The sequence below is a fragment of the Lactuca virosa genome, chromosome 4, assembly GCF_052849685.1.
Source record: "Lactuca virosa cultivar CGN04683 chromosome 4, Lactuca_virosa_CGN04683_v6, whole genome shotgun sequence".
Classification (NCBI taxonomy): domain Eukaryota; kingdom Viridiplantae; phylum Streptophyta; class Magnoliopsida; order Asterales; family Asteraceae; genus Lactuca; species Lactuca virosa.
The window spans coordinates 341292679-341310077 of record NC_136429.1 but is presented as its reverse complement, the minus strand read 5'-3'; the positions used below and the strand labels follow the sequence as shown (position 1 = coordinate 341310077).

General features: G+C 33.6%; 1 protein-coding gene across 1 annotated transcript; it reads left to right on the top strand.

The window, feature by feature from the left end:
* Positions 1-8954: 8954 nt before the first annotated feature.
* Positions 8955-12554, top strand: LOC145168945 (putative beta-1,3-galactosyltransferase 8). Its single transcript, XM_079087587.1, has 8 exons — positions 8955-9091; positions 9455-9649; positions 9734-9798; positions 10035-10237; positions 10526-10871; positions 11718-11843; positions 11924-12033; positions 12201-12554. Exons 2-8 carry the CDS (start codon positions 9461-9463, stop codon positions 12353-12355), a joined length of 1194 nt encoding a protein of 397 aa, XP_078943713.1. The 5' UTR covers positions 8955-9091; positions 9455-9460; the 3' UTR covers positions 12356-12554.
* The last annotated feature ends 4845 nt before the right edge of the window (positions 12555-17399 follow it).

Sequence of the window (17399 nt, the reverse complement as noted above, 5' to 3'; positions counted from 1 at the left end):
CTTGGATTCCAAACATCTCTGAGTTTATAGCAGTAAAGTCTTAGACTTTTTAGCATCACTACTAGCAGAAATAAGCAGATCATTAACATAAGTAATGGCTTCATCAAGCTCAAATAACATAGAATTATATGTATTAGAAGGAATATTAAAGGATTGACGAAAAGAACGTACCTGCGAAGTCATAGGAGACTTATGACCAGTGGTAGAAACAAATCATTTACCTGTGACATTCTCTTCATCCTCTTCCTCAAAGCTTGAGAACATCGCTCCATGAGTCGGGTTTCGCATCCCCTCATCATCTGATCCTGATGACCAGATTTGATACGTCCCCTCCTCATCATTCATTCCTTTCGCAACTAGAGACATTCCCTTAGTCTTCGATCTCACTTCCTCAAGCCTCTCCACATAGTAGGCTTCGTCCTTTACTCTACTCTTCTTCTCATCTCTCTTCCTCAGCATGCAATCACTCGCCATGTGATTCGCTCCATTGCAATAATGGAAGTCGAATCCAGAATCTCCCTTGATCTTCTTCTCTATTTTCGCTTCCTCAGTCTTCACTTCCTTCTTCTCTACTCTCTTCTCATCATTCACATTCCTCCCAGAAAAACTTCCTTTCATCTCACCCATTTTTTACTTCGGATTAAATGGCTTTTTGAAGAATTTCTTCACTCGATTGTTTGAATAGAAAGCCACAGCTTCGTCATCAGAATTGATGATCAATCCTTCATCTTCCGAACCCTCATTCTCAGCAGTCTCTTTCTCAGCTTGTTTACTAGCAACCTTCAATATCAATGCCAAAGGACCACCTTAACCACTTCTTGTTTCCTCAGCTATCTCATTCACTTCACTTTCATGTGCCTTCAAGACATTATAGAGATCATTGAGTGCCAAGTAGTCAAAGCTTTGTTGAGTTTTTATCATCAAGCTGACATTGCGCCATTCCTTGTGAAGCCTCATGTTGAAAGTCAAGTTGAAATCCATTGTTGACCTTGTTACTCCATATCTATTGCACTTGTAGATTAGTTCATTCAGACGATCGTAATAGAGCTCAATGCATTCTCCTTCTTTTTGCTTGAATTCTCGCAACTCCAACATACACTGCTTAATTGAGCTTATCTTTGTTTTCTCACTACCTTGGTATTTTTCCTTCAGTGTATCGCAAATTTCCTTTGATGTCTTGCAACTACGCACATAGTTGTAAACTACTTGTGGAAGAGCACCACGGAGTTTACGGAAGCATCGTCTCTCGTTTTTCAGCAATTTCTCTGTTTGTTGAGCAACATCTGGATTAGTAGCAGAAGTTCCAACACTTTGTAACACAGTAGGAGAAAGAACATCATCACTGATATATTTCCATAGATCCTTATCGATTCCATTCAGATAGTCTTCCATACGATCAGCCCATTGATCATAGAATTTTGGAATCAACACAGGAATTTTTGTGGATGAACCGAGAAGATGAGAGTATGAAGTCATGGTGTTCATGTTAAAATTCGCCATTGTTGTATGGATGAATTTTGTGAAAAGCTTCAGAAACTGAGATTTGATGAACAAAACTTCCAGAAAACAGACACAAAACACTCGATCTAACAAACTGAAAGAAGAATCGAATCAATACAGAAGATCTATATTGATTTTCAAGATCAAAAGTGAGGAATATTCTGAATCTAGAACTAGACTCCAAAACTTTTGAAAACCTTAGAAAATCATATCGTTACTGTATGAATCATGCTCTAATACCAAATGTAGTTGTTATTTGATCGAGTATGAAAACTAAAATCAGAGTTATGAACAAATTAAGAACACGCAGTGTAAATATGATTTTGTTGGCTCGATTATGCTTTTGAAGAATATAGAGAAAAATAGAGAGTACAAGTCGAAGACTCAAAAGCCTACTCTAATTCTAGTATCCCTTCCCTATTTATAGGGAACAAAAGCATACAAAAAATACATAAGGGACTAAGCCTTACAGTTTCCAAACTAACAATGCCCCTATGCAGAATACACAAACTAACTTTTGAAACAAGGACTGACTCAGGTAGACTTTGACACCTGACAACCATATTCGAACCTTACAGATTCCTTGAAACATAAACTTCGGAAGAGGTATGTACCAGCCCCTCATAGGACAACTATAGGAGGATGGTGAATTTGATGGAAGGGAAGATGACTGTGGGAGAATACACTAATGAGTTTGAGAAGTTATCATTGTTGGGAGATGTTGAGGACGCCGAAGAACAGAAGATGGCACGTTTTCTACATGGTCTGAATTACAAAATCTTTGGTACAGCGGAACTATACCATACTTTGATTTCGACATGCTTTGTAGTCTTTGTCTGAAGTTAGAAGTTCAAGGGAAGGCAAGGTATGTGGGAAGTTCTAGTTTGGAGTCTTTCAATCCCAAGCCTTGGGTTGAGTCTGAAACTAGCATCAAGGCGACCGTAACAGTTGTTCCTATTGTTACGAGTAGTTCCATAGCAACCCCCAAGTTTAGTAGTGTGAACAAGGAGACCAGCTTGTCCAAGGTCCATTGTTTCAAATGTCAAGGGTTTGGGCATTATCATAATGTTTGTCTGAACAGGAGGGTAGTGACATTAAGGGAGGCTGGTGAGGTTCGTGATGAGTTACCTGGGGAAGAAGAAAGGAGAATGATGCTTTCGTGCTTAAAGAAACTTGTAAAACCAAAGAGAAAGAAGAAAGATATGAAGCACCAACATATGACACGATTTTGGTTCTTAGAGCTTTGCAAACACAGGAGGTGCATGCTGACTGCGATCAAAGAAACCAATTATTTCATACAAAGTTTCGTGTGAAGGATAAGTTGTGTAGTTTGATTATCGATGGTGGAAATAGTACAAACATTGCTTCTAGTTAGATGGTTACGAAGTTGGGCTTAGTCACAACAGCCCATCCTAAGCCATATGCACTTCATTGGTTAGAAGATGGAAACAAAGTGAAGGTGACGAAACAAATTAGAGTTGGTTTAGTCGTGGGACTATATGAATATGAAGTTTTGTATGATGTTATTCCCATTGATGCTTGTCATATTCTTTTGGAATGTACATGACAATTTGACAGGGATGTGATGCATACATGAAAAAGCAATGAATAGGAGTTGAGGCATAATGGTAAGAAAATTGTGTTAAGTCCTACGTCGTAAACAACAGTAAGGTCGATGGTAAACAAGAAGGACAAGAAGCCAAATCTTACCATGTTGACTAGTGAAAGGGAAGTGATTAAGGATCATTTGTACAATGCTCTAGGTTTTTTATAATGCTTACAATGAGGATTTTGGTGAAGATACGGAAGGCAAGGTTCACAAAGCAAGGAAGACAGACCGAGATGAACAGGACCTCAGTGTTCCGATAGAAGTTGAGAACTCCTATGAAGATGATGTGACGAAGGAGGGAACAAAGAATGAAACAAAGTCTGTGAATGTATGAGAATATGAAGCTAGTCTCTCAAAGACAAATTCTCAACCATTTCTTAACATACATGCTCAATCTGATGTTCATTCAATGCAAAAGGATGTTGATGAATTGTTGAGCCAAAATACGGTTTAAAGAATGTTCCTAATCAGATTAAGTATGTTCAGCCTGTGACTATTGTTGGTGATGAGAATGACAGGAAGAATGATAAATCTGATTATATTGTTGCTTTGACTAAGAACATGAAGCAAATCGAGAATAAAATGGGTTTGGTGGATGAGATTGTTGATTTGCCTTGCAGGTCGTGTTGGTTTGATGATGGTCATACTGAATTGAGGACAATTCCTTTCAAAGGGGAGGAGATGATACAAGTATGGATTGTGACTCTCCAATAGTAATAAATTCAATTTCAATTAGAGCTGGCTGTGATCAAATGCGACTGGGTTCAAATGGGTGCTGACGGTCGCAAGCCATCAGACTAGTAAAAAGTTTCGAATCTTGGGAGCTGTCACATTCACTTATGGTACATATGACTTGTTGTGATCCATGGATTGTTATGAGTTGTGATTGTGATTGGTTGCGACTGACTCCAAAAGATCAAAACGAATCGCGGTCTTTTGTCATCAGTATGACGGGGTCTTTTATGATCGGTTGTGATTCTTCGAGTACGATCCGATACGAACCTCAAAGTACTATCAGATGCGAACTTTAGACTGTTGCGATTGCGAATGACCTCAGAACCAATCAGACTCTCATACACTCAGTTTCAATACATGCATGGATATTGGTTCCGATGGGCTACTTGGTTCCGAAGGGTTAATTAGTAGTTGCTATTTGATGCGAAGGCTACATGGAATCTATACAAGATGGATTTGCATGGTCACCACCGTAAATTAGCTGGAAGATCTATTTTTCGAAATGATTTTTGTCTTTTATTTATTTCCTTATTTAGTTTTCAATAAACCTTTAGAAGGTAGTTTCCTTTTTGAAATTAGTTTCCTTTTTTGTAATAGCTTGTAAGGATATAAATAGCCCTTGGTAGATCATTTGTAATTGTCAATTTTGATTTGAATTTTAAAATAACTTTCGTTCATCCTTTCTTGAATTATTACGTATAATTTAGATTGTTGTCATTATTTGGAACGTGTTTCTCATTCGTGATTCGATTTTATGTAAATAGGTCTTGGCTTGTTATCACATATCATTTGACGGATGCTTTCCTAATTTTGATAGAAATCAAGGTAATAGGTCTTAACTTGTTTTCACCCGATATTCAATCTATAGGTCTAGATTGTTTATCAAATGTATCATTTTTCTTATTTTCTTGTCGTTCTTGTCCTAGTTATTATTTATGCTGCAATCATAAAATCCCAAAACCAAATCACCCCCTCGTATTTGCAACATTATTTATCCTAAATAATCTTTTATTTTTAATCTTTATTTTATCGCTTAACGATAATTTTCATACTAAGGTTTTCTACAAATATAATATAATCCTAATATTTATTCACTTAATGTGTATAAGATAATTATTTATTAGCTTGCAACACATATAAAAAATGGGAAGTGCCAAAGAACAACTTTTTTCAGGTCATCGGAAGTGTTCTGGCATCTTTCCGTCTATTCCCAAGTTACCTTCTTCTTTAGAAGGTTCGTCAATGGTGTGGCTCTGGCCGAGTAGTTGGATATGAACCTTTGATAATAATTGATTGAGCCTAAGAACGATCGTAATTCTGATACGTTCTTTGGCGCTTCCCATTCTTTAATAGCCCTCACTTTGTCACCATCCATAAGGATCTTTCCATCGACAATTTTATGCCCTAAAAATGATACTTCACGTTGTGGAAAGGAACACTTCTCTATCTTTACGTACAATTGGCTTTCTTGAAGTACTTGGAAGACCTAGCGTAAGTGTTCAATGTGCTCCTTTAACAACACCATAAATATATCCAAGAATGGGTGGAAGATCTTATTCAACAAAGTGGAAAATGTGGTAGGTATGTTGGTTAATCCAAAAGGCATTATTAAGAACTCAAATGATCTGTACCTCATCACACATGTTGTCTATGGCTCGTCGCCTACCAATATACATACTTTCCAATATCCCGATCTTAAGTCTAACTTCGAGAACCGTCGTTCCCTTGCAAGTCGAGAGAATATATCCACTACTAAGGGAATGGGGTACTTGTTTTTCACCATTACCTTGTTCAATACTCGATAGTCTATACACATTCTCAGGCTACTGTCATGATTCTTTTAGAATAACATTGGGGCACCGAACGGAGTTTTGGAAAGTCTAATATATCCAACATCTAGTAACTCCTTCAACCACCTCCTTAGTTCCTCCAACTCGGGTGGAGCCATTCTATAAGGACACATTGTTGGTGGCTTGGCTCCTAGTTCTAGTTCAATTTTGTGATCTACTTCCCTTCTTGGAGGTAACTTCTTTGGCAACTCTGGTGACATCACATCCTTGAACTCTTTTAGTACTTCCTTGAACTGTTGGGGTATTTTCTCGTTAGAAGGGATGACATCTTCCTTCAGCGTTGCCAAATACGCCGTCTCCTATTTCTTAATTCCCTTGTTAAGTTACATGGCGGATAGTTGTCGAGACTCTATTTTACTTCTTTCCAAGGGAACGGTATGTATCGTGGAACCCTTGGTGATACGCATAGTTTGATCTTCAAACAAAAAAGGGCGTACATGTCCAAAGAACTCCATTCCCATCACCATATAATAGTCATCCATCGCACTATAATTCGATAGGACCCTTTTGTCATCCTATCTTGACAACTACTCCCATAAGCGACTCCAAGGATAGGCTCGAAAGGAGAGTTGACAACTTTCAACCAACCTACCTCTTTGGTGTATTGAATATTCATCTTCTCTGCTTCACTTTTGGTAAGGAAGTTATGGGATGCACATGTAACTTTGTTGTTTGTTCTGACCTTTACAAACATAAAACCTCCTCCTTTCTTTGTCTTGGTTGCTTCTTTTGCCACCGAGTTGATGAGTCACATGAGGCCTAATTGTGACTCTTCCCTTTCCTCTTTCTCATCTCCAAACACCATGGAGTTGAAGCTTTTGTTCTTAGGACAATCTCTTATCAGATGGGAGCTGTCACATAAATAACACTTTATCTCCTTTCGGTCCCCCCTTTGATCGTCTTTCCCTTGAAATTCGAGGGCCTGGTGGCATGTTTATCTTCCCTTTATGGCAACCTTGGTGTAGGTCTATCTCCTCCGCTAGGCTTACTATATGGAGATTCTCTTTGAAAGTCTATAAGGTCTTCCATTACATCTATAGCTTCTTCGACATCTAGGACACTCCTCCTATTGAGCTTGTTATAAGCCCAAGAGTTTAGCCCATGTTGGAAGTAAACAACTTGTACTTCTCCTGTAATTCGGGCAACTCAAGCATCAATGTCGTAAGTTCTTCCACATAATATTTTATCGACCCGACGTGTTTCAGCCCTCAAAGTTTTTTCATGGCTATGTCAGCGGCGTTATGTAGGCAAAATTGTTTCTTGATTTATTTCTTAAATTCTTCCCACGTTTCTATAGTGTATAGACCCTTCTCAATGTCTCCATGTTTCCGCCTCCACCATAGAGAGACATTCTCGCACAAGTATAGGATGATCGTATCTATCTTGGATTTGTCGTCCTCGACTCAAGTTGCATTGATGTAACATTATAGGGACCAAAAAAATCTTCAAGTAGTTTAGGATCACACTTACCTCCGTATTTCCAGGGTTTAGGTGTGTCTGTGTGTGGTGTCATCTTCGTAATAGCTCCTCTGACGATTGCTGCCTTGCATAGATTTACTTTAGCTTCTAAGGTGCCTATCTTTTCACGAAACTCATTCCACAAAGTGTTAATCAATCTGAGGACTTCTTATTTGATGACATTGATGGACTCCTTCATTCCATCACTCGTATCACTTATGTCACCAAGAGACTGATCGACGGTATCCTTCCCTTCGGCGTTAATCTCTAACCTTGTATGTTTGTGTTCTAAGCTTGCCAAGGCATCTACCGACTGGTCCTTCTTTTTAGACTTCTTCCCTTCTCCTCGATGAGAGGGGGAATATTGGCTACTTCGCTCCCTCCTTCCACGACTATGATCTCTTGCTTGCAAGAATCTGGCTTTATTACCACGTGTCATGGGACGACTCTTTCATCGTCTACCACTTAGTGCTACTCCAACTAAGTCAGACTTACTACACTTCCTTGTAATGTACTAAAGACTTGGAAAGCAAGAGACTAAAGCTTTAGAGTTACTACAAACAAAAGAGAACTTGTATAATAAGATATCGGGAGAATACAAAGCAACTTCTAATGGTTTGATACAAATGACTTTACCCGTATTTATAAGGTTCTTAGACCTCCTTAACGAAGTTTACATCATCAACTATCATGATCTTTCTAGATCTATCTACTAAAGTTATAAGATATTTACAAGGATTTATAATGTTCTAGGTTTCTTTTCGATGTCTTAGAATTCTCTAGGACGTTCAAGTGTATTCCATGCTATATAGCATGCTCCAACGTCTTCTTGAATGCTCTGGAAAATTCTAGAATCACCGTCTGTGACACTCCACTTACATCCATTGATAATAGTGATCAACGATATATCCACAACGAGAAGACTTTTTGGTGAAAGTTTTTATTATTCTTTAAACATAACTTATTGTGTTACGTTTAATAAAAATCTATATTCGAATTCATTGCACTACTAGCTTGTGGATAACTTTTTTTGTTGAATTTTTTTCAAAATATAAAAACTTTGTTATTTTGATTATTAAAACTATTTTGTCCAAAATACTTTAAAATTATATACATAATACTAAGATGTATCATCATTTCAATTATATTATATTATATATAACAATAATTCTCCGATTTTCAGGATTTTTAGACACATGCCAAAACAACCATCCCTTTTAACATATTATATATCTATCTGTGATTATTGTATAAATCTAATTCCATAAGGTCTTTAAATTTTAGTACACTCCGTAGATTAAATCGAATTACCACCCCCACTTGAAGCAAATTAATTAATTATATGTATTTTAGGCACACACAACCATTTCTTGAGTGTATATATCTTAAAAAACAACTTGCAAGAAGCCCCTAACCACACTTTATTTAATCGAAGAGTTGGGAAAAAATGTTTTAATATTAGAATGACCGAAAAACAGTTGGTGAATTCTCATAAAGAAAGAATTAGTGTATTTATTATGATTTAGATGTTATTTTAACACCTAAAACCAATAAAGTTTAATTGTTTGGCGAGAAGGGAGTAGAGGTAAAGGTATGATGAAGAAAGACAATTCAAGGAAGTGGTTGCGTCATGTAGAATGATAACTTAACTCAGGGTGGGGTGGTCTAATTTGAACATCATCTCAACTCAAGGCATCTTCTTTGGTTGGTTGAACCATGAATCCCACATGATTAAACAACCACACACCCCTTTCTTCCTACCCACATCTCTCCCTCTCCTCTAATAATCTCTCTATTTCTATTTTCTATACCAACAAAACAAAACAATGTGGCACTACCATACCATAAGCTGCTACTATAATATACTATATTACTTTTGGAAGGGTATTAGCTAGTTTGCTTGGTCTACCAATGATCATCTTGTTCTGAGTGCTGAAAGGTACCTTCACCACCAACTTCTTTTGCACGTTATTAATTTCTTATTATCCCAAATATATTACTCTATTCCAATTAATGCACGTCCATTTTGTAATATTACACAAGACAAGACATGACTTGAACAAGTTCTACTATGTTTGGACCATTAGAATTTTTTTGTCTCACACAAAAATGTGTAACAAGGACTCGTTATCGATCCATCATGTGTACAAATCACGTAACTGACCTTCTCATCCTAATGATCGAAATGAGCCCTAGAAAGTTTTTGTAGTTCACGCTTACAAACGTAGCTTAAGGCCATGTAAACTATACAATATTTTCTTTGGTTAATTATTTCAACAAGGAAACCTCCAAAAATTTACAGGAATAAATGTTCAAAATGAGGGGAAAGGCGGTTCCAGGAAGGATCATTTTGACATTATGCATCGCCAGTTTTCTTGTTGGAACACTTTTCACCAGACATACATGGCCCTACACGACCATACTTAACGACGTTCATTTCAAGAATCATGAACATAAGATGAATTTATTAACACCTAAAGACTGTGACCGAAAGCGTGTAAGTACTTAGAACGTGAATCTACATTTATATTAAATCTAAATTTATTTCTAATGAATACTAAATAGTTTTTTTTTCTACTAGAAATTGGTTGAAGATGATTCAGGAGATATCATGGGAGAAGCCGCCAAGACCCATCAAGCCATCCAGTAAGTCCATGCCTACATTTGTTTGTTACACAAGACATAACATGTCCTAGGGCTATTTTTGAAAGATCGAGAGCAAATCTCTGTCCCATGTTTTTTGGTGGTACCAAAGAATTAATTTTTTTTTTCTTGTCCAATTCACATCAAACATTTTCTTGTTTTGTTTTTTCTTTTCTTAACCTGCGTTGCCACTACTTTTTAAATTCAAGGATCCACTATCTTGTCATGCATTTTTCTAGATCATTGGACAAAACAATATCCACATTAGAGATGGAACTAGAAGCAGCACGTGCAAGTCTACCTGGGCCCAAATTTATGTCAGAAAGAATGGATCCATCTAACAAGACATCCCTACAAAAAGCATTTGTTGTCATTGGTATTAATACAGCTTTTAGCAGCAAGAAACGTCGAGACTCCCTTCGAGAAACATGGATGCCTACAGGTTCACCTTTTATTTACATTCTCTTACCTCATTTATTTTTATACCATCCCAAATGCTTGCCCCAACAGTAAGCATGTGAGAATCACCTTTTATTTACATTCTCTTACCTCATTTATTTTTATACCATCCCAAATGCTTGCCCCAACAGTAAGCATGTGAGAATCTAAGTGGTGGGATCCATTGGTGGGGACCTTACCTATATTGGTTGTGGGACCCATTATATGGTATATCCTTTTTACTATTTAGCAAGATGGAAAATTGCTAAAATTACATATTGACACCATGCAGGAGCAAAACTAAATAAACTGGCAAAAGAAAAAGGGATCATAATAAGATTTGTGATAGGACACAGTGCAACACCCGGAGGTGTTCTTGATCGAGCCATTGACATGGAGGAGGAAAAATATCAGGATTTTTTGAGGTTGAATCATGTGGAGGGGTACCATGAGCTCTCCACAAAGACAAGATTGTATTTTTCGACAGCAGTCACCATTTGGGATGCAGAATTTTATGTGAAGGTGGATGATGATGTACATGTCAATTTGGGTATGCTTGTGACTGCACTTGCACGCTACAGATCTAAACCAAGAACTTATCTTGGATGCATGAAGTCGGGACCCGTGCTCTTTCAAAAGTCGGTTTGCTTTCTCTAATCATTTCTGTGGTTTGATACTTTTTTTTGGTGTTGGAATTGAAAATCCACTTAATACCTATATGAATGCATATTGTATCGCGCGTTTGATTTGATCATTTCAGAGATGAGCACGAAGGCCATGTTTCTTGATTCCAATATATAGTGTTTTCCAAGTTCAATTATTTTCAGAATATGAGGACACACTTATGAAAATGAATAAGGGAAAACTTGTGTGTAGTTATGACTTAATGGGGAAGCCTTTTTTTCATGACATCCTCTATTTCTACATTAAGTTAAAAAAAATATGTCTCACTGGAATTATTGGGTTATTTCTTTTTGACTGAATGAGCTTAATAGATTAAACCCATAATCTAACCAATTATATAATGGATATTTCTTCTTGACTTAATCTATAAAGTTGCACATTATAACTGAATGTTTCTTTTTTTATTTAATATAGAAAATAAATTAATAGCTTATGCCGAAAAAACATGGGTTAATGTACTGAGACACCATATCTTTATCTATTTGTCTTTTTCTTCTTTCCTTTTACTCGTAACTCTTACGTTAAGTTGATGAATATTACGAAATTTGCCTTTTGGAATGTAAATGTAAAATAGTTATTTAGTTTCGTTTACAAATTATTCAGGTTTATAGGGTAGAAAAGAATAAAAAGAGATCTTATCTATACAACACTTTATTAAGACAAACATCATGATTCAGCTCGTACATGACTTGACGGTATTAAGTAAAAAAGAAACATAATTTTATAGCTCACCACATAAAGTCTATTAAGGTAAAAAGAAACAACGCCTAAATGATTATTTTGAAAACTAAATTAAGCAGAGGGGTAAGATACCACGAACCAGAATATTGGAAATTCGGGGAAGAAGGGAACAAGTACTTCAGACATGCAACTGGACAAATATATGCCATCTCCAAGGATTTAGCAACATATATTTCCATCAACTCGTAAGTCATAACACATAAAAAGTTTCATTTATTATCTTCATTAATGACGTGTTAATTTACTGTTCATGTTCTTTTTACAGGGGTATTTTGCATAGGTACGCCAATGAGGATGTGTCTTTAGGCTCATGGTTGATTGGCTTGGATGTTCAACACATAGATGATCGTTCCATGTGTTGTGGAACTCCTCCAGGTCACTAGTTCTATTTTCATTTTTCTCCCATTAACATCAACATTATTCAAAGCACTTATTAGTATGTCATGTCATTTCCAATGTAACAAACATGTATTATGTAACCAACATGCATGCATGTGTGCATGTTAGATGATTGACTATTGGTCATTGTATGTGAGCTGCAGATTGCGAGTGGAAGAAACAAGTAGGTAATGTTTGTGTAGCTACATTTGATTGGTCATGCAGTGGAATATGCAAGTCGGTTGAGAGGATGAAATTTGTTCATAACTCTTGTGGAGAAGGAGATAGTGTTATTTGGAATATTGATAAGGGTAACTAATGTCAACAATGACAAATAATAATCAATTACTTGGAGAAGATGCAGGAAATTGGATCAATACATAAGCTCTTTTTCAGTTCGTCTCTTGGATGTTTTCATCGGTCTCTTGATTTTTATTTTAACATGATATTTTTACGCTTGTGATTAATAGAAGATATGTAGTATTTGGTATGATGTCTATTGGATGTTTTCACCAGTATCTTGATTTTTATTTTACCATGATATTTTTATGACTTGTGATTAATAGAATATTGGTAGTATTTGGTATGATGAAATTGAGAACAGAGTGGAATGGTTAATACAAATGGAATAAAAAGAAATATTTGTTTAATAGAAAGGAATAGAGCATTCTTGAAAATATGGTTTCTTCCCGTTTGTTAACTTTTATCCTTAGTGGGTGTTTTTTTGCACTCAATCATGAAATGGAGAAAATTTTCAATAAGTATTTCTTTTACATTTATAATGACATATTTCTTTTATAACTTCATGATTTTAACTAAATTACAATTTCATTTTCTAGAATTAGGTAGATAATATATTTATTATTATGATCTTATTTGGGTTTTAATAAGGTTTTAATAATTTATTTTTACGTTTGTAAATTGAAAATTCATCAATCACAATAATATAATCTATTAAGGAGAGTTAACAGTATACTTGTATTTACATATAACAAAAAATAAAACTCAGAAGTTCATTTTATTCATACAAGTAATCAAAGATGATCATGTAATAGACTGATTCCATTACTTCACTTATTCCGTTAATCCATCCATTCCATTCCGTCCTCATACAAAGCAATTAATTGGCCTAGGCGTCCCTTACTTCAAACAAAAATCATGGGTGAATGGAAATGTATGACGTGAGTTGTATTATCTCGGATGAGAGACTGTTATTCATATTAGTTTCATCTACAAATTATCTTAAGGAACCCTACTTAGTTATTGATTTGACTTAACGCATCTTGATATACAATCCTTAAGGTAGAGTTTGGTATGAAATAATCAATGCAATAGACAAATTCATAGCATAGTTGTCATGTTTACATAACATCAATTTTACTCTATGTAATTAGCTATACCAATTAACAATTTAAGGCTCAAAGCAACCAAAAGTCTCAAGTTTCACAACCCAAAAGAAAAACAAACATATGTTTTCAATCTATATAGACACATCAGAGTGATCTCAACTATGGGGATTAAAATATAAACTCTTATAAGAAAATATAACTTTCATTACCTTGTAGCGATTCAAGAAACACAATGTGATTATGATGTTAACAATAATAGTAGTTGTGATATCAATCAATGTCGGCTTCATGGCAGACAATTGGAGAAAATGTACTCAATCTTGTAGAAAAGAATCCAATAGCCATCCAAAATACAAGAAATATGATTTGACTTTTAAGTGGTGTAATTTAGGTCACATCATCTTCTTTCTACTTTTATGTAGCCTAAAAATTGTAGAAAAAATAGTAATTAAAGTGCTGAAATATTCTAAGATGATGCTAAAAAACCTCTCCAAAAGGTTTTTTCTACCTAATTTTAAGCATTTATATATATATATATATATATATATATATATATATATATATATATATATATATATATATATATTCCAAACAAAATGAACGTATTATTGTTTCTAACAGTTTCTAAATTCGAACAAAATTTCATTTTTGTATTATATTCCAATTGGGCTATTCAATAAATAAATATATTTGGAAATGTAAATATATTTATATATAATTGTATTTTTGTTTTTTTATCAATGAAATTTGCTAAAAGTCACACCTAAATTCATGAATCAACCTTCTCAAAATCAAATTCAGATACAATCATCCCACAAGAAATGAGTGTGTTTAAATAATGATATATATATTTTTAAGATTTATTATAAGTCTATTTTAATAAATATATAACATTTTTTTATTTTTTAGATTCATCAATAAATATATCTTGAGTTATCACGAAAAAAATGTCTATAACTCTATATAGGATATCAGTTTATAAATTTGAACCGGCTTGTATAATATACTATATTGTTTACGAATTTCTATTATCCTATGTATAACTCGAAATCGGTTTTGGATTAGCCTATAACAATTTCAAATTAGTTTATGTATAACTGATAAACGAAGAAAATATCGAATAACTTATTCGAACAAAACGTCAAGAAATTATATTCAGTAACGTATTAAACGTATACCGATTTTCATTTTTATTTTTAGATTAAAAATTTGGGTTTATTTAAGTGTCGTTTTAACTTTCTTTATCATACATTTATATACATAAATATAAAAATCGGTTTTTGGGCTATCGGATTTCTATTAAATTCAAACCGGATTGGCATATTCAACAGAAATTGTTATACATAAGTATTTTTATTTTCTAACGTATATTATGTACCAGTTAATATTAATCTTAAATATAATAATGATCAAACTAAAAATTAACATAAAGCAACGTTGATAAAAATGTAAAAACATATACTTTATATATATTAACAAAAAAATGGCCAAGTAAAAGTTACAAAAGTTGATATATATATATATATATATATATATATATATATATATATATATATATATATATATATATATATATATATATATATATATATATATATATATATATATAGAGTTAGGTTCAAATGTTTTTAGCAACTATTGTGTGCATGAATGCATCAATAGGAATATAGGAAAAAATAAATAATTAATAAATCATTTAAGGGTATTATAGTAATCTTTGCATTTTTAATTATGGTAGATAATTAATATGTTCTTTATTATTCCTTTAAATATGGGATGTCAAAGTCAAAATCTGTTGAAAAAAACCCTAACCGATTTTTTTCTCTTTCTCTAGAAATCATATTCACGCTTCAAAAATCACCACCGACGTTCTCAAAAACCATATTCTTCCTAATCACGTCTACAGCGATTTATCCTCCCTCTCGTTTTCCCAGCATTGGTCCCTGCTATTCAGCGGGGTTTCGGAGGTTTTGGGCTACCGTAGAAGGGGAGATGTGCTAGAGGTTCGATCAGAGGGCAGGAGGGGTTCCGATGGGGCAAAGAAATCAACGATGAAGTCGAATCTTCATAGGCCTTGATCGATGGGAACAGAAGAGAAAGAAAGCGAGGGGAGGAGGTGTCGATCTCCGATGAGTGACTAGACCGAAGAACAAAGGGAGAAGCAGCGGGGTGGGGCTGTTGCTCCGATCGAAGCAGGTCAGGAGGTGGAGAGGATGTGGTGGTAGTCGCTGCTTCTTCTTCTCCGGTGAAATCTAGGTATTTTGTAACTGGTGAACAAAAGGTTGTTTATGTGATGTAGTAACTTGTGCTTAACTGTTGAAATTATTTACCTCAATCCTGAAATAGATTTTACATCCAATTGCTTTTTGATTTTGATTTTGGAACACAATCATCAGTTTTTTAACCAACATATAAGTATATATGTTTATGCAGGCTTTGTTTAAGCATTCTATGTATCCTGTTATTTCAAGGGATAAGCTGTCATTATTGAGAATTTAAAGAAAGTTTCATGCTGCATACCAACTGCTCGATAAAATGCTTAAATCAGGTTTCTGGATTTTCTATCCAATCTTTTTATATAAGTTCAACTATTTTTTTGGCAAATATAAATGGTTTCTTCATAAAGGTTTTTGTTGTAAGTAAGGTGTTTAACAAAACTCTTGAATCAACTTTGTTTCAGTTGTATTATAAATTGTTTTGCAGGACCATGGAAGTATCAAATCTGTTAATTTTTTTTATTCATTTGATTGTTAATAAATTGAGAGGATAAAAATGTGTTAATTTTTTTTATTCATGTCTTTCGATTATGGTTTTGGTTAATTATTTATATGTTGATAATAAATTCTGCTAGAATTTTGCTGTTTTATTTTGATAAAATTTTAATATTTATATGTTGATAATGTATTCTAACAGAATTTTGCTGTTGCATTCTAACAGAATTTGTGATAGAAATGGCTTGAAGAATGGCTTGAAGAATGGCTTGAAGAACTGATGGGAAAGGTTTGAAGAATGAATTAAAGAATAATCACACTCAATGTTTAAGAATGTTGTTATTTTTTAAGAATTACACTTGTTATTCTTTCATAATGTTGTTATTATTCAAAGAATCACAATTAATTGTTTGGTATATTATTAGTTCAAGAATCTATTTTGTGTATTCTTTTCAAAATGTATTTAGTAGTTTATGATTGACATTATGTTATTCTGACATAATATGTTAGAATGTAGTTATTTTTCAACCTCGGATTCCAGAACTTTGTTATTATTCAATAATATTCTAATAGAATAAAATTCTGAAAGAGCATCATTCTAACTAAAAAAATATTCTGACAGAATAAATCGGTTATTTTTACAAATTATGTTAGAATTAAAATTGAATTAATTTAAAAAAAATCATATTTTTAAAATTAAGAGAATTAATTATCCATAAATATCCGAAAATTTCCTTTTATAATTGTAGTTAATTGTCCAAAATACTCTTTTGCTAAAATTTGTGTGATTATATGGTACATGTTATCCCATTGTAATATCATACACTCTCAAATCATGTCCATTGATGAATTTCATCCGTTGGTCCAGATTTGTGCATTCTGGCACACAATAGTTAGTAAAAACAAAATAACCTAAGCCTATATATATATATATATATATATATATATATATATATATATATATATATATATATATATATATATAATACGAGTTAAAATAAATACAAAATTACATTAAATACGTCATAAAATATATATATATATATATATATATATATATATATATATATATATTTCAAATAATATGATTTAAAATAATTTAATGTAACTGTTTTAAGAAACTAAAATAATTTATTCAAAATCTATATTTAATATTTTAAATAAAAATGAAAAATGAAAAAGTATTAATGATTGGATGTTTGATTGAAGGAAGTGATAGTTGGGGGTTTTATTAAGATTTGAGGGGGTTTTTTTTAAGAAACTCATATTTTAAATGTATGTTAATATTTGATAAAATGAAAGG

Bases quoted from the DNA above. Each gene is read 5' to 3' on its own strand.
- LOC145168945 (XM_079087587.1), top strand. From the start codon at position 9,461: ATGTTCAAAATGAGGGGAAAGGCGGTTCCAGGAAGGATCATTTTGACA. The intron at 10,238-10,525 runs GTTCACCTTTTA...GACACCATGCAG, and splicing joins AGAAACATGGATGCCTACAG to GAGCAAAACTAAATAAACTG. The intron at 10,872-11,717 runs GTCGGTTTGCTT...TAAATTAAGCAG, and splicing joins GGACCCGTGCTCTTTCAAAA to AGGGGTAAGATACCACGAAC.